At 47.4% G+C, this 18,363-nt stretch overlaps 1 protein-coding gene across 2 annotated transcripts in view; it reads right to left on the bottom strand.

Moving 5' to 3' along the window:
* Positions 1–17,722, bottom strand: part of LOC126532137 (cell adhesion molecule 3-like) — a 105,379-nt gene extending 87,657 nt beyond the window's left edge. Inside the window, exon 1 of one of the 2 annotated variants that reach the window (XM_050179819.3) lies at positions 17,120–17,722. In XM_050179819.3, coding sequence (XP_050035776.3) covers positions 17,120–17,168 — 49 coding nt within the window. In that variant the 5' untranslated portion in view covers positions 17,169–17,722. The remainder of the gene's footprint in view (positions 1–17,119) is intronic. The other variant, XM_072288430.1, reaches the window with a different exon arrangement.
* Positions 17,723–18,363: the final 641 nt, after the last annotated feature.

The raw sequence follows: 18,363 nt of genomic DNA, 5'->3' as shown, positions 1-18,363 counted from the left end.
TTGTACTGTTGAGTTACGTGCTCTCCCGTCTCTCCACTTCGGTCGACCTGACCGGCCGCTCTTTTGCTATGTTAGAATAAACAAGTTGTTCTGTTACCAGTCTTCTCTTGCTTTGCCGGGACCTTCGGATGCTTCCAGTGCCCCAGGCCGCCAGGCCAACGCTACCCTTGGGGCTTGCGACCCATTGGCAATAACGGGCGTCAGCACCGAGACCCCAACAACTCGTGCCAGCGGTGCGATTCTAACATCTGGTGGCAGCGGTGGGATCGCGACAACGGAGGCCAGCAGCGAAGAGATGCGGTTGACTGTATGCTGAGCAGCACAACGACCATCCGGGAGCAGTGCAACGAGCCCTGTGTGATGACTGGTTGCCTGCAGCGGAACGACTGCGCTGAAGTCTTGGCTGCGAGGTTTGGTGAGTGCGGGACTTTCTTCTTCTGAGTTTTGCCAGGCTTTTGTTAGTGTTAGAAACAGAGCTGGTAATTGTGGTTGTCGTTGCTGCCGGGTTAGTTTGCGGCAAGACAATAGTAGGCAGTAGAGAAAGCAGCATTCAGAGCAGCCATGGATTTGAAGTCGTTGCGCAAACCGAAATTGCTGGAGCTTGCGAGAGAGTTGGGTCTGGATGTCTCAGACAAACTCAGAAAACCAGAACTGCTAAGGGCTATTCTTGAGTTAGAAGCTGAGGATGACGAGCTGTCGGAATGCCTTGAGACCATTGAGGAGAGGGAGACGGCAAAAAGACAGGAGCGCGAACTTAAAGAACAAAAAGAGAAACAGGAGCGCGAACTTAAAGAGCAAAAAGAGAAAGAAAAAGAAGAGCGCGACCGTCAACACGCTTTGGAAATGAAGCGTCTCGAGTTAGAGATGGAACGCGCTCGTAATGGAAGTCAGGCACACGGTGCAGGAGAACGAGTATTGTTCAAAATGACTGACCTGATGCGGCCGTTTAAGCTTGGAGAGGACATTGGTTTGTTCCTGGTTAACTTTGAGCGAACGTGCGAGAAGCAGGGGTTCTCTCGGGAAACGTGGCCACAGCGCTTGCTCACTTTGTTACCCGGCGAGGCGGCCGACGTAGTCGCTCGCTTGGAGAGAGAGGAGGCAGAGGATTTCGACAAAGTGAAATCGAGTCTGCTAAAAAAGTACCGGCTGTCAGCGGAGGCGTTCCGTCGGAAGTTTCGGGAAAATGAGAAAGGCAAAAGTGAGTCATATACAGAGTTTGCCTACAGGCTTATGTCAAACATGCAGGAGTGGCTCAAAGAAGAGAAAGCGTTTGGTGACCACGAGAAAGTTCTGCAGTGTTTCGGGCTAGAACAGTTTTATAGTCGGTTACCTGAGAACGTGCGGTACTGGGTCTTGGATAGGCCAGACGTTAGTACGGTGGCTAGAGCCGCTGAGTTAGCCGAGGAGTTTGTGACGCGTCGGGCTCGCGGAGCTAAGGACGGTCAAAAGGGTGAATTTGGCTCCAAGTTTGAGAGGCCGAAGTTCACACCCATGAGAGCAAAGGGGGATACACGTAGTGCGGATGCGAGTGAAAGCAGTCCGACCGAACGTAAGGAGACGGCGGCAACCGAAGCCGAACGCAGAAAGCGGTTCGAGACGAGGCAAGCGCGCGTTTGTTATACGTGCCAGAAGCCGGGTCACTTTTCGGCGCAGTGTCCAGAAACAAAAACACAAGTCGTGTTTTTGTCTTTATGCAGCACTGACGAGAACATGAAGCTTCTCGAGCCTTACATGCGAGACCTCCTCGTGAACGGGAAAGAGTGCCGAGTGCTTCGCGATTCCGCAGCTACAATGGATGTAGTTCACCCCTCTTACGTAGAACCCGATATGTTCACGGGCGAGTGCGCATGGATCAAGCAAGCAGTGGAAGCTCATAGCGTGTGTCTGCCGGTAGCAAAAGTGCTTATTGAAGGACCTTTCGGAGCACTTGAGACGGAGGCCGCAGTGTCATCTATGCTGCCCCCCCAGTACCCGTACCTATTTTCGAACAGGTCCGATCACCTCCTGCGCGAGAAGGGGCTTTTGTTTGGTGAGGCTAGCGTTCAGGCCTCAACCAGATCGAAGGTTCGGGAACTCGCTGCAAAGGCGGTAGTTGCGGGGCCGACGTTGTTGAACGATGAGAAAGGGTCAGAGGCGCAGCAAGCTAGTATTCAGAGCACGCCCGAACGGGATAAAATTGAGCCTGTAGCGTTAAAGGCACCAGATACTGGAGAGGAAATTCCCGATGCGGGAAAGTTAGAAGAGCTTCCGGTCGAGCTTCCGGGACTAGGCTCAGTGACAAACAGGAAAGACACCGATCAAGTCATTAGTGACTTAATAAGAAAAGCATCGCTGTCGCCTGAGCAGAAAACCGAACTACACCAGCTCTTACAAGAGTTTCAAGGTCTGTTCTCTGAGACGCCTGGTAGGACTTCTGTCCTTACTCATGACATAGAACTTACCTCCCCAGAGCCAGTACGATCCAAGGCGTACCGGGTGTCACCCCGCCAGAGCGATATTATGGAGGCTGAGGTAAAGAAAATGCTACAGCTCGGTGTTATTGAAGCGGGTGAGAGTGATTATACCTCCCCTTTGATTTTAGTTGAGGTACCGGGCAAGGAACCTTGTCCTTGCGTCGACTACCGCAGGCTTAATTCCATCACTAAGGATCAAATTTATCCGATCCCTAACATCGAGGAGCGCCTTGAGAGAGTGAGTAGCGCTCAGTTTATTTCCACCCTAGATCTTGTCAGGGGTTATTGGCAGGTTCCACTTACAGAAGAGGCTAGTAGGTATGCGGCGTTCATTTCACCAATGGGGACATTCCGTCCTAAAGTTTTGAGTTTTGGTTTGAAGAACGCGCCATACTGCTTTTCAAGCCTCATGGATAAAGTGTTGCGGGGACAGCAAGAATTCGCTTTACCGTATCTAGACGACGCAGCGATATTCTCCGCATCCTGGCCTGAGCATATGGCGCACTTGCGGGCAGTGCTAACCCGCCTGCGCGATGCGGGCTTGACAGTCAAGGCTCCCAAGTGCCAGTTAGCACAGGCCGAGGTTGTCTACCTCGGACACGTGATTGGTCGGGGTCGTCGCCGCCCCTCTGAAATAAAGGTGGCCGCTGTGCGAGACTTCCCGCAACCGCGCACGAAGACCGATATTCGGTCGTTCTTAGGTGTCGCCGGCTACTATCAGAGGTACATCCCCAGGTACTCTGATATCGCGGCTCCCTTGACGGATGCTCTAAGAAAGACAGAGCCGCACACAGTCGTCTGGGATGAGACGAAGGAAAGAGCTTTTAGCGCCCTAAAGAGCGCCCTAACAAGCCAGCCTGTGCTACGATCGCCCGACTACACAAAAGGGTTCGTTGTTCAGTGTGATGCTAGTGAGCGAGGCATGGGCGTTGTACTGTGCCAACGGGAAAATGGAGAAGTAGAACACCCCGTCCTGTATGCTAGTCGTAAGCTGACGAGTCGTGAGCAGGCGTATAGCGCCACCGAGAAAGAGTGTGCGTGTATCGTGTGGGCCGTTCAGAAATTGTCATGTTACCTAGCTGGCTCGAGGTTTATCATTGAGACGGATCACTGCCCTCTCCAATGGCTGCAGACCATCTCTCCCAAAAATGGCCGCCTCCTGCGCTGGAGCCTCGCTTTGCAACAATATTCCTTTGAGGTGCGTTACAAAAAGGGGAGTCTCAACGGTAACGCCGATGGCTTAAGTCGAAGCCCCTAACGTGGGAATCAGCCTCAAAATTGCTTGTTACTGATGTTTTTCTTCCTGAGGCAGGATTTTTTTTAACTTATTGCTTTTGTGTAGTGTTTCAAAGTGATGATGTGCTTTCTTGTGCAATTTTCCGATTTGTGGACGCGTTCTGAGTGCTGCTAAACTACTGTAAGGAACTAGGCAGCAGTATAAAAGGGGAAAGAGCCTGACAGGACTTAGTGAGGGTTGTGCCGTGCTTGCTGACTGAGCGGTTGACTTTCGGCGTAGTTCTAACGCTTGCCGGAAACGAGAACAAAAATGTCAACTCTCCCGAAGTCACTTTGCAGTGTCCTGTGTGCACCTGAACGTGAGAACGAGGCCTTCTCTGTGCGCTGCGCTCAGGAAACGCCAAAGGACGCCCGACTTCGGTTATGAGCATCATCGAGCGACATCCCTCCGGACAGCGGATGCAGTCCCCTGACCATCGGGATCTCCTTCCCCCGGCGGGGCGGTCTGTTACGTTTCGCCTACAACGCGCGGATGCAACGGACGCCGGGGCTTTGTTCAAAGCGGCGGACATTTTGGCCCGTGCGACGCCGCCGCAACGCTTCCCCGCCAAGCGTGTCCAGGCGTGTTTCAGTGCCACGTGTCTTCGTGTGTGCGTGTGTGTGTGTGTGCCCTCGCTTGTCAAAGCGCGGCAGCCGGGGAGCGGAGTTCCCCGAATGAGGAGCCTGGAGGTCTCTCGGCTCAACCGTTCGCGCCGTCGTGTGGGCGGGTTGGCGATGCGTCACTGCACTCGGTTCAGCAGGTCTCTCGGCTCGACCGTGCGCGCCGTCGTGGGCTCATGCTCCGCCGTCCCGTGACCTTCATCCCGTGACCTTCATCCCGTGACCTTCCCTTTTGGACCGCGACGCCGAGAGTATAAGAGCAGCTGCCCCCGGACGCCAGAGGAGAGGCTCCGATTTGTACTGTTGAGTTACGTGCTCTCCCGTCTCTCCACTTCGGTCGACCTGACCGGCCGCTCTTTTGCTATGTTAGAATAAACAAGTTGTTCTGTTACCAGTCTTCTCTTGCTTTGCCGGGACCTTCGGATGCTTCCAGTGCCCCAGGCCGCCAGGCCAACGCTACCCTTGGGGCTTGCGACCCATTGGCAATAACGGGCGTCAGCACCGAGACCCCAACAACTCGTGCCAGCGGTGCGATTCTAACATGGATTGGGAAGAATTGGGGATAAGAGTTAATGGAGAATACCTTAGTAACTTGCGTTTCGCTGATGATATTGCCTTGCTTAGTAACTCAGGGGACCAATTGCAATGCATGCTCACTGACCTGGAGAGGCAAAGCAGAAGGGTGGGTCTAAAAATTAATCTGCAGAAAACTAACGTAATGTTTAACAGTCTAGGAAGAGAACAGCAGTTTACGATAGGTAGCGCGGCACTGGAAGTGGTAAAGGTATACATCTACTACGGATAGGTAGTCACCGTGGATCCGGATCATGAGACTGAAATAATCAGAAGAACAAGAATGGGCTGGGGCGCGCTTGGCAGGTATTCTTAGATCATGAACAGCAGGTTGCCATTATCCCTCAAGAGAAAAGTGTATAACAGCTGAGCCTTACCAGTACTCACGTACGGGCAGAAACCTGGAGGCTTACGAAAAGGGTTCTCCTTAAATTGAGGACGACACAACAAGCTATGGAAAGAAGAATGATGGGAGTAACGTTAAGGGATAAGAAAAGAGCAGATTGGGTGGGGGAACAAACGCGAGTTAATGATATCTTAGTTGAAATCAAGAAAAAGAAATGAGCATGGGCAGGGCTTGTAATGAGGAGGGAAGATAACCGATGGTCATTAAGCGTTGCGGACTGGATTCCATGGGAAGGGAAGCGTAGCAAGGGGCGGCAGAAAGTTAGGTGGGCGGATGAGATTAAGAAGTTTGCAGGGGCAACATGGCCACAATTAGTACATGACCGGGGTAGTTGGAGGAGTATGGGAGAGGCCTATGCCATGCAGTGGGCGTAACTAGGATGATGATGATGATGATGATGATGATGATGATGATGATGATGATTATGATGACCCTGTACTTGTCCTGACTTGTTGAATATGTTCGCGATGATATGTCCGTAGGGATATGCCAGCGTGCGTGGCGTAGTTGCAGTTTGTTAACAGTGCAACAACCATAGCGAAGCTCACTATACTCCGCTCCATACATAGCAGCCAACGCTGTGGAAGCTACGCAAGAAGTTCGATCAAGAAAAGTCATCACTCCGCGGGTTTCCGTCTATGCTTCGCTGGGCGCCAACAGCGTTCACTCGCGGGCTCAAAATAAAAAAAGCAAGCGAAAAGAACAACAAAAAATGATCTAAAACAACGCATTAGCAGCCGTATACCACAGTGTATTTGCTTCTAAGGATTAAAGCTTGTTTCGTTCAATACCGAGCCTATATAAAATACAGTTGCGCAATATTGCGGATAAAAAAAAAGACATTACACTACATACATGTGCGATCGAAGCCACCGCAAGATCTCTCTAGCTTCCACAGCGTTGACTGCTTTGTACGAAACGGAGTATAGGCTGTGCCCCTAAACAGAAACTAAACAAAAAAGAAATTACCTGGGGCCAAGCTCTGTTGCGACACGAGAAGGCGTTTAGCACGCTTTAAAAGGCGGTTATTAGTGGCACTGTGTTTCGTTTATGTTACGAGTCACAGATACTCCGACCAGAGGCGCAACGTCGCAACGACAGTGCTTCAAAGCGCAAGCTGTCGAGAGGCGCTCTCCTTGCCACGGCGCGTCACTGTGCGGTGCCGAATGATAGCCCATGCCACCGCATAGCGGTAACGCTCCACCGTTCGATTTGTTATCGCTGCGTTAGAGTGCGCTATCTGCGGAAACGGATCACGAGGACGTTTGGACAGTCGCAAGACATCGCGGTCAATTACCTAAGAATGCTAAACGCAATAAAATCCGTTAACGTTGGTAATGTTAGTCTGAATTTGTTCCGACCCGTTGCTTTCTCCATGTCCATAAAACGAAAGGGCCGTTGCGACTTCACAAGTTCTTGTGTCCCGTTTGAGATTGAGTTTGTAAAACAACAATTCTGTTAATACCCCGCGTACAAAAATAACCGTTTTGTCTTAGTGAGTCAGGAATTTAGAAAATCTGATAAAAGACAGTTAGGTTTATCTACAATATCAATGGGCGAAACTTCTATGACCGACTTTATTTCTCGTAGTGCCTTAGCTTTTGTAACTAATAGAAACCGCATATGTCGTTTAAAATTATTTTGGCAACTACTAAACGGCCACTATAATATTGATACATGGCTACTTGTCACCTCTGCGACAGGCTAAGCCATGTAACAGACACACACACTTATTGCCTACAACTCCATTTACTAACGTGTTTACCGTTTTAAATGTGCATATTTTCCCAGAACTGAAGCTCAGTGTAACGAGGTGACTGACATAACAGTAGCCCAGAATTCGTTGTTAACTTTGAAAACATATTATAATATTAAACGTAAAATATTATATTATTAGACTTGGAAAAACCTTCGATCATGTGAGTCGCCAGAAAATACTGCGTAAACTTAAATCAATTCTGAAAAATGACGCAATGCTCGCGTGGTTAGCAGCATACCTTTCCATCAGAAGCCACTGTGTAACAGTCGATGGCGTAAGCTCAGACTCTGCTAGCGTGAAAACAGATGATTCACAAGGTTATATTTTAGAGCCGTTGGTTATCCTGTTATTGATCAATGGCATCGTACAAAAATTATCTCTAAGAACAAAGCTTTTTGCGGACAATCGCAATTATAGCAAGAAATTCACGGTCCGATGAGTCATGAATATTTAAACACAGCATTAGCCACACTACACATATGGTGTGCAAATTGGCGGATAATAACTAAATAAAAAAAAGACATTCGCAATGAGAGTGACACGCAAAAAGCAACCTTTTTTGTTTCCTCAGCGCATCGATGGTCATGCACTGTCAGAGGTCTCTACATATAATTACTTAGGAATGATACTAACATCGAATTGGATGGGCCGACGACGCCTCGTGTGAGGACTGTGGTGACGAGGAGACTTTTCAACACCTTCTTTGGGACTGTCCTCGATATAATTTACAGAGACAATCACTCGCAACCGCGATAGCGCGCTTTGACCAAAAACCTCTCACAGAGGAACTTATTTTAAAATACCGCCATCATAAGCCTTCGCAGCAGAGGGCGACGAGTACACTGTTGCGGTTTTTGAGGGCGACAGAATTGGACAGGCGGCTGTAGCCTGAACAGATGTTGACAGTGCTTCAGGTGTCACTGTGCTGTGCGATGACAGTATTCGGTGACAGTGACCGATTGTGATTGTGTGTCTATGCTCCTTCCTTTCCTTATCTCTACTTTGTTACCACTTCACCTCCCCCTCCCCTCTCTCCCCAGCGTAGGGTAGCCAACCGGATCTTTTTCTCTGGTTAACCTCCCTGCCTTTCCCCTTTCCTCTCTCTCTCTCTCTCTCTCTCTCTCTCTCTCTCTCTATACTAACATGTGACCTAATATAGTATGACCACGTCGAGTACCTCGAAAGAAGGGCCATGCAGAATCTCGGCATATTTGAGAGGTAGGCGTGGAAATGCCCCACGCCGAGCATTAAACTTTTCGCGCACAAGACATTTATTAGACTATAGTTAGAATACGTAGCTGCAGTGTGGGATCCTTTTACTGCGTTGAACATTTAAAAAGGTAACAAGGGTTCAAAAAAAAATCTATTCGATTTCTTTTTAACTGTTATAGATGGCAGACCCTTACCCCTCTTACCAAGAGCGCAACTTGAAAGAGTGCAAGTAAGTACGGAAAAATTGAAATTTCTTTTCTTTTGTTTTTCATAATACATCTGGAACTAATCAGGCATTGTATATAAAGCCACCATCTCAATGTGCAGTGCGCTTTTGACACTCTAAGAACGTTGTAGTTATTATAAGTGGCACTGATATGTTCAAAAATTCATTTTTCCTGAGAACAATCCGTGAGTAGAATTATCTACCAGCGGATGTTATAGAATGCGATTTATTTTTAAATGCATTGAGGAAACCTTGGTAATTTCTTTTTTCTGTCTGATTGTGTTGATTGTATAATGATGCATTTTGTTGTAGGGCATGCGGTTTGTTTTTCTGTGTTCAGTTATTTTTCTATTATGTCACTATGTCTTTGCGATGTTACATGCTGAAATACGTTTGTCAGCGACAAAACTTATGAATCCCCACTCTTGCCTAAGGCTTGGCACCCTGGCTAGCAGTATGAAATAAACAAAAATTAATAAATAAAAATTATCTTCAGTGGGGAATGGAAAGAAAAGAATGTTGATTTGGCCGAGATTATTTTTCAATTCTGGCTTTTCTTTAATCCGTGCTTTCATCTACTTTTATAGCTTCTTTCTTCTTATTGTTTATTCTTATACTTTGTTTCTACTTGGAATTGTAGCAAGTGCGGTGCCTCTCATTCAGTTCATAACAACATGTTCTATACTGCATATAGTTCTGCCATTTTCGTTGCTGTTGTGTGTATTTACATGTGAACAATGTTGCTATGATCTGGTATAAGATAGCAGTGTTTATAAATAAATAAATAAATAAATAAATTTTATTCACGAGGGCCAGTAAATGAAAACCGTAAATTTGTTATAAAATTTCAAATTTGCATGCCACTTACCTGTAAGATGGCAAAATCGTTGCCACTAGTGCATAAAATATTTGATAAGTGGCAGAAGCGCGCACTTAAAGAAATCCGAGGGCACCTTATCCCCTCTTATGAGTTGTGAATGTGAAAGCATTAATGTCGAATTGAACGCCGCTAAGCAGTCCTTCGAGATTTGCGCTGCGAGTAATGTACCATAGCGCTGCGTGCTGCCCGAGCCAGCAAGCAGCAGCAGCCTGCGGTGCCAACGCCGCATGCCACCGCCGTCCTGCGCAACGAGAGACTCTCCCCTCACGCAACATTATGCATTCAAACAGAGACTGGCATTATGAAACATCGTTCGAGCGCACAATTGAACATGGACGAGGAGAGAAGGACAACACGAACGCCGGTGTTTCATAATGCCAATCACAACCAACTAGACCCGCTGTCCATACTTAGCAAGCAGAGACTCTTCCCTCCCGCAACACCTATCGCGCTATCGCGGAAGTAGGCGTTTCATTTTGCCCTCTCTGCTCCGTCGAGGCGCGCTCGAGGCGTGGGGTCGTAGCCAATGGGAATTCAGGTGTCGTGTCGCTGCTCCTGACAATAGACGCCGGCTTTCTTGCTCAATGAACCATTTGATGCTTTCGCGTCAAAAACATCATCACACTCCGATTGCGAACACGGCTGTCCCACTTGCGACATGGACGACATAATTTCTGTGATCAAATTTTCGACACGGGAAACCTATTGAAAGTCATTGAAGAGTGAAAGTCAAGTATGGTAATGCACGTGTGTCACAGCAGCAAGGCGTATGAATGGATCAGAAATTTCACGACTGGTGTGAAACCTGTGAAAGATGCCCATCGCCTGGGTCAAGCACATCGAGTTGCAGCATCTGATCATGATACTGCTTGTCCTCACGCTACCTGTGCAATAGATGCGGCCATTTAAGACCTGCCATTTCATTGTCTACGGATGTTGCGTCGAGTGGTTATCGAATCTTTTAACCACTCAAGCAGGCACTGGAGGAAAGAAGCTCAATCAGATGAATGAGGTACGGTACACCAGGTGGTGCATGACTTAATGCGCAGCCAAACGAAATAATTCTTTTTTTTTTCAGAAGCATTTAGACGCTTTACAATCCTCAGAAACTTGTATTATGTGTGGGAAACTATGCTGCTAAAGCGTTTATCATATTTTTTGGACAATAAGGTTCTTATTTCACTGGACGTCTTAAGACACCCGTCAAGATATAAAACATGCGGACTTCGGCTTGGCAATCACAAAGAAACGTAGAAACTAGGAAATAGGTGGCGCATCCTATTCATTTAGGAACGAAGCTCTATTTACAAGCCGCGTGTTTATTCTTCCTTCACTGTTTCCTGATGATTGCCGCTGATGCCTTTACTATGCACACCAAATGCTATGCAAGGTCCCGAGCATGTTAAGAAGAACACTGTGGCGTATAAGTAAAAGGAAGAAAAAAGGAAGACAAAAAAAAATGCATAAATACAAGTGGATGAGAGAAGCCGACCCCCATCACCATTTATTTTTCACACTTTGCTTTTCGAAGTCTGAGCAAGTCTCTAAAACGTACACGGCCGGCGAAAAGTGCACGGCACCTACATTGGGGAACTAATTGGAAGTCATTTATCACGACCGAACGTAGCGCACTTGCTCGCTTTCCTTTTAACGAGCGCGTTGAGCTTCCGATAGCGTGCTGGCAGGGAGGCGACACATCTGTTAAACAGTCTTTTAAACTTCTTTTGAGAATACATTCCACAGGGGAAGAAAATCTGAAACCTTCAGCTTTACACCGCCGTAGCAAAGAACAAGAGCTCACTGTGACGGCTGCCGTCAGCTGATCCTTGGGACGAATTACGAACACTTTGCGCCGCTCTAAAAGCAGCACTTAACGCACAATAGTGTTAGCAGGCTGCATAATAAATTGCAGTGCAGGCGGAACTTCAGAAGCGCACATACCTTATCTTATACGGTAAGCCGACATCCACACCTTATCTTATACGGTAAGCCGACATCCAAACTTGATCCCACTACAATGCTTTTCTTTATCGCCACAGCCCACGTACTGTACACAGCTTTGCAAGCGCTGACATACGCTATCTCAGGTCCTGCTTTTCTCAAAGTTAAGCAACAGTAGCGCACGCAGACTTCCAATTATAAAGGAGGCGGGAGGTGAGCTCTTCCGTGCTATAACTTTTTTACTTTGCACTTCCCTGATGCACTTCTAACCTTTCACTTCAGTTCAAAGTGATCTGGAAGCGCATCAGTACGCGCGGTGGCAGCGGTTGCGGAGCGGAAATGGAAGTGACGGTGCGTCAGAGCCACTTTTCCTGATCTGCAATCCAGCGCGAAGTGCTCATTAAGCCGATCGAGCCAGGCCGATGAGCCAGACATGCGTGCGAACGCTGAACGATCACCCCGGCGACGGGAGCGTTGATGGCGCGCGGCGAATGCTGCTTCTCTGCTAGCTCGTTATCCCCAGACCCCACCTTTATGCTGAAAGGCCTAACAGCGCAATGCGGTGTTCACCCCGCTAAGGAGATTTTCCCTCCACCAACGCTCGCATCAACGAAGCAAAGCTCTGAACTCATTAGAAATTGCATGATCACTCTTGCGCGGAGCTTTCACACAAGAGTTTGTCTTTAGGTGAATAAAAAAGAAGGAGGCGTAGGTACAAGTATTGCATATCGGTAAGTGAAATGTAGACTGTGCTTACGATAACAATTTGTGAAGCAACAGCGAGTTTTGCCAAAGCTTTGTGAAGTGGTAACATTTTGTTTGTAAAGTCTATAGTCTGTTTTGAAACGGCTACCACCAATGCGTTCATTTGCTGCTCTGAGAAATTTCCATAGACGCATGCCACTACAATACAGTATACTGTGCTGAAAATTTCAAGGGGGGTACTGTCCGGAGCAATCCAACGACGGCCCTTTGGTCATAATTACGTCACTCAACTGTCAGTAATTTCTGACATGAAGAAGAAAGAGCAGGGTACGCGTAGTAGGCGTCGCGCATGACCATTTACGGTGCTGATTATGCCACATTGTGAAACCTTTGGACGTGTACTCTAGGTGCGAAAATGCAGCATAATGATATCATGATTTCATACTCTTGTGGAAGGAAATGTTTTCATTTACACTTAATGCAAGGAGCATTGTAAGCATGTCTGCACCTTCTTCATGTTGAGAGAGCGAGCGAGAAAGCAAGCAGAGAAAAGGTAGGGAGCGACTGGTTTGCTTCCCTTCACTGAATGTAAGAGAAAGGGGGATGGAAAGAGAAAAACGAGGAGAGAGTGAGCACTGCGCTTGTAGGACGTTGCGCAGGACTATAAGCAGTCACAGAGGCCGGTGAAATAAGCTTTAAACCTGAAACAACTCTTTTCATGTTTTTTTTGCGCACTACGTCTGTAGCGTGCAAGGTATTTTTGCTGCATACGCGCGACGACTGGTGCTAGCTGCAAGACAAACGAAGCAGTGATGCCACTTTATAAAAAGCCAGTGTTTGGCGACAAATATGGGGATCATTGCTGGATTGCTTATTCATCCAGCATTGTTTTAACAAACACTTGTTTAAGGGTTGTCTGGTGAGGTGGATAACTCCTTGATGTCGAAGTTATGTTTTTTGCGATAGTCTACTTAAGTGTATATTGCCGTGAGAAAAGCGTTAAAATAGTCGAAGGTCATCGGTAAGCTAACATGGGAACGTGAATAATGATAAGCACATTGCAGCAATATTAGTGTTGTTTGCTTCTTCGTTTTTTTTCTTCTTTGTTTGTGAAAATGTTGCGTAGCTGCAGTCTCTTTCGCTATAGCTGCACAATTAAATTCCTGTCGTGTCATTCTACAAATGTGTTTTTATGACTCATGCAGTCCAAATAAAAACAAACGCGAATATACTTGACATTTGCTGCGAAGGAGTGATATATGCTGTTTGTGAATGGTCACAAACAGCAAAACGCACTAAATTTATGCAGCGGCGAATGGCAAGGCTTCCAACAAGGAAGTGTTCTATTGCTGATGTCTCCCAATCCCAGCGCTATCCGGTTCTTTATTCGTAGCGGAAGTTTCGTCGTCCTTTATGAAAACGAGTTTAAAAGCTTGAGAAATGTCATTGGAGTTCAACTAAACTATGGCTGTTCACTTGAGGTTTTTTCTATGCAAGGTGCACAGACAGTCTGCGGAAGCCGTTAGCAAGTTCAGATCCCTTGGCCCATTATTTTTCAAGCGCTGTCAAATGAATTGTGTGCAAGAAGTCGTTATACAGTATAATCGACAAAACAAGTATGGCATTGGCAAACTGAATAGGTAGTTATAAGCGTTCTGCAGACTGTCGGAACCAATTCTTCACGGTGTCAAAAACTTTGATAATTCAAGAAGATTCAACTTCCTTCATCGTTCTCTTTATTTCCTTAGCCTCGAGCATTGTGTTGTTATGGACGATTCCATATCTTCGTCGGCTCTCGATAGGTTTTGTCTTTCTAACTCGGTAATTTTCATGTTGGAAAATAAAGCAACAAGAAGAAAAACACGACTTCGATGAATCCCTACTGGGCGATATTCATTACTAGAGCTTGGCACTTGCAGAGTCATGCCCGCTGTCCTTATATCGAGGACGACTGTTCTGTGCCAACACCTTTGACTGTGTTGCGCTGCCTGACCGTGTGCACACGTCTGATAGGGTGACGAACTGGGTTCAGTGTACTTTCATTGCTCTTTGCTATGTGTACAGCCCGCGCAAGAGGGGACGAGATCACCGACAGAGAAGGAATGCACAAACTGACACGAAGAAGCGCTTCTTCTGTCAGTTTGTATTTTCCTTTCTTCTGTACCTTTTGTAATTTACAACAAAAATTACTTCGATGAGCTGTAATTCTGCGATCGTTCAGCTACAGTGAGAACGACGTGCATTACCTAGAGTTGTCTAATCTTCGTGCTTCGCTCTCGTGACGTTATTTCTTGTGTTTTATTATGCTAAATTTCTAAGCAACCGCAGTTTCCTGTACACGGCAAGGCAATGTCTCGGCGCACATCCATAGTCATTGCAAATTGTTGCGTTTATGACGCAACATATTGCTGAAAGCAGTCTGTTCACAAAGGTGCAAGGTCGTTTGAAGCAAGAAGAACGAAGTTTAGACCAAGCTATACATAATGCTCTTTCCCATGCCTGATAAACTGCCGTACTTGCAGCTCACGTAGACACTAACGCGGAGTTCCCTCTAGTAATTGTTACAGGAAGCTCTATGCTTCTTGGCCGATGTTTATTTTGTACCCATGTGTGTGCATTGTGTATAGCATCGTCGTTATTATTAATGATGTAAACATATATAAGCACCAAAAAGGAAGAGAAGTGGACCAGCAATTGTCTCCTAAAAGGGGCATCACACCCACCCGCTTGAAGAGGAGATAGACAGATAAAGAGAAAAAGAAGAAGGAGATAAAGAAAATAAAATGAAGAGGAATTAAGGCGCAATACAACACGTCGCATCACACGCAGGAGTTTTACAGACGTGAATCTATAGTCGCGTTGTCGACAAGTATCCCTGGACAGCTTTGCGAGCCTCATACCGAGTTGAAGCTCGACCTTTCGAAAACAAGATATTGTTGAGCGCAGTTTGAGCAAAAGTAGGTTGCTATAACTTGCTGAGTAACAAAGAGTGACAACTGTGTAAAGTTGGGCATTCCAACGGCAAGTGCCCAAGTGTGTTGTTGCTCATAGCGAAAAAACAAAAACAAAAAAACGAATGCACGCATTTAGCGCACCTTTCCCCCCTCTCCCTTTCTCTCGTCTTTCTATTTTCTCCCCCCCCCCCCCCCCTTTAGCGTAGGGCTGGCTACCAGACACTTTCTCGCTGACATTTCTGCTTTATCTCTCTTATCTCTCTCAACCTGAAACAGTGATGCGGATTTCTCAGCTGGAGTAGACGATTCTGCAACTATTCAGATACAGTGAAAAAACAATGACGCACTCTTTCTAATCTTTTTCGAGTCAGTGGAATAGCCAGTGGGTGGAACACCGGCCACATGCCCCCTCTCCCCCCTCCCCTACCCGTAATTTCCGTGTTAGTATGCAGCCTTCCCAGCCCCTCCCCCTTTTCTCCGTCCCATCGGAGGTCAAGTGGGAGCCAACCCTCCCCCTCCCTCCCGAGAAAAGGTTCTGGCTACGTCACTGGCTCGAGCTTGATAGTCTGCGAAACCACGCGAAGCAAAAATTAAGTTGTCGATTTGTTTTTTAGAAAGAGAAGAAATCGTCCTTTTTCTGCTCTATCTTTCCAACTGTTTATTGATCTTCACGTAACATCGTTATGCATGGGTGTCCGCTTGGCCTCCTAATGATGCTCGACAAGATCGATCACTGGCCTTCCGCTTTTAGACATGTGCGGGCCGTTCGGCGAAGCTCTATTGAATTCATGCTCTTGTCATTTCCACTTGTTCGTGAGGGGAGACTAACTTCATTTCAACATGGCTCTTGTAATGCGCATGGAATAACGATCGCACCTTTCAGAATATTACCGTGCACAGTTTTTTTAAGCGAAGCCATTTTTGCCTACCCTTCTTTTCTACCCGACTTGAGAACTTTCACAAGAACTCTTCCTTGAGTGCTTATATATGTTGCCGAAGCTTTATTTTTAGCAAAGTGGTTTTTTTTTTTCTTTTTTGTCGCATGCCAGCGCGAACGAGTTGCCAGCGTCTCTACAGTGCAATTACTTTTTTATACATATAAATTTTAAGAATGAGCTGTTCTTTTTAAACCCTAAGTAAAAGTCACTCTGGGCTACTTGTCCATTTTCTTCACAATCACAGGTCACATTTTCACCTTAATATATTCCAGCCGAATGACGTATGTATACGAGCAGCCTGTGGCCAGCAAAAGTCTCAGAAAGCAATTTGGCGGTTCATGTTCATTACTTATAGACACTTAATGCTGAAAACCTAGCATGAATAAAGCAGGCATAAGCTTTCGAAAGTGTTCAGCATATTGTTGAACCTCTAACGTCGGGTAGGCGTCTGAGAGACACCTATAATGTATGAGGGCTAATGAACGCGGATTTCACTCCTTTCGCCGCTTAAGGTATTCAACGCCCACGAACAGCATAGGTTGCCGATCTCGTAAGAGGTGTCAACATACTTGATAAGGACCGCTTTATTGTAAGAGACCCGCCTACAAATAAATGTAAAACAAACGTGTAATCGGCAGAGTGGAAGCCTTGTGTCTACTCACCTGGAATTAGCATTCATTTGGCTCGCCAGCGAGGATCGGGAGATGCAACTAGCGCTCCTCGACCAAGCACGGCGGACCGCTCAAGCCAGTGGGGCCCTGGACTAGGGGCTCCACCCACTCGCTTTCTGCATTTTTTTTTTCTTACGAGAATACGAGTTTCAAAGTACCTATTCATGTTCTTGCTATAGTGCTTGCGACGTAATTAAATATGACGTATCGTGGAGCTTCGTGCGGAGACTCTTGTACGAGTTCCGGTAATATTCTTTTCTGACAAATAGGGTATTCTTTCTTGAAGGACACAGTTCCTTAGCCGCTTGTATTTTGTTATGGCGTATGCAAACTGCGTAATGAAATGATCAACGGGATGACTATGGAAGAGAAATACGTTTATTCCTGAGATGTATATTATCCTAGATTTGTCGCTTTTAAGTAACACCGATTTATCATGACAGCCACTTATATATCTGCGTATTCTAAAGGTACGACAGCACGAACAAAAACTGCAGGTGCTTACCGCAAGTTGAAAAGAGCGCATTGACACGGGACCACTTCGTTAGAGTCATCCGAAATTTCTCGTGGCCGAAGCAGTGGTGGTCAGCAGAACGGCGACGGCGACGACACAAACAGCCCAAACGCTAGCGGTGGTCAGTTCAAGAATTCTTGCGCTGACGGAAATTGCTATCCTCGCAGCCTAACCCATGTCGAACTGGTGCTGGCGAGCACGTTAACGAGTCCCAAGCTTCGGAGACAAAAACCGGCGGAGTGTAGCGAGCGGTCCGCTAATTCACCGATCAAACAAGCGGAGCGAACGGTGTTCGATGGGCAGAACGCGCGCCCTCGTTGCCTCGGGGACCGGTCAAAGAGATTAGCGCCGAACCCTCCTTGCCTCTCAGCCCTCCGTACACAGCGCACTTTCACTCCGTCCTAGCAGGCAAGCAGCAGCAGCAGCAGCAGCACACAGCGCTTCTCCTCCACACGTCGTCGGCACGGGTGCTGGAGCGCGTCGTCGGTGCGGTGCGCGCGTCTGCGCCGAGTGGCAGCGCGTGTGCCAATGCCCCGGGCGCGCGGAAAGCCGGCGTCCGAGCCGCACCGTGGAGCCCTTCGTCTGGGCACTCCTCCTTCCCCACCAACGACGGCTTGCGGTGGGTCCCTCAGACTGATCGCATTCCCTGCTTCGGGACTGTCTGTATTTATGTAGTCGTTTAATATATTCTCTTTTGTCTTAATCTCTTCCGTCACCCTGTCCCGTGTTCCCTTCCTAGGCGCCTCCTCTCTCACCACCGACGTGTCCCTCACAATTTCTCTTTGACATTTTTCTTCCTGTGTCGCCCTCGTTTCCTCCTCTAGCGGCACGCTCTCCGGGAGCTTTCGCCTCTCCTTTCCTGCCGTGTGACGTCACCTCCGGTGCCCCTCCGTTTTCTCCCCATCGTTTCCTCCGTTTCCGACTCCCCGCGTCGGCGCAAGCGGGCCAGTCAAGACTCGCGTGTCTAAACCATAGAGAAAGCGTCTGGCCACTCGCCTCTCTCTCTCTCTCTCTCTCTCTCTCGCCTCCTGTCCTCCCTCAAGACCCAAAGAGCTCTCGTGCGTTTTGGCGCGGCGGAAGGCCTGAAGCAGCGACGGGTTCTGCTTCGAGCGTCGTGCACACCGCATTTCACTGACTCTACAGGAGGAGAGGCCCTCGTGTATTGGTTTGTCATGCTTTGCGAACCCCTTTAAAGGGGCGCGAAAAATGAGCAGAAAAATAAGAATAGGTTATAA

The sequence above is a fragment of the Dermacentor andersoni genome, chromosome 5 (genome assembly GCF_023375885.2).
Source record: "Dermacentor andersoni chromosome 5, qqDerAnde1_hic_scaffold, whole genome shotgun sequence".
NCBI classification, from domain to species: domain Eukaryota; kingdom Metazoa; phylum Arthropoda; class Arachnida; order Ixodida; family Ixodidae; genus Dermacentor; species Dermacentor andersoni.
This window is presented reverse-complemented; position numbering and strand designations above follow the sequence as displayed.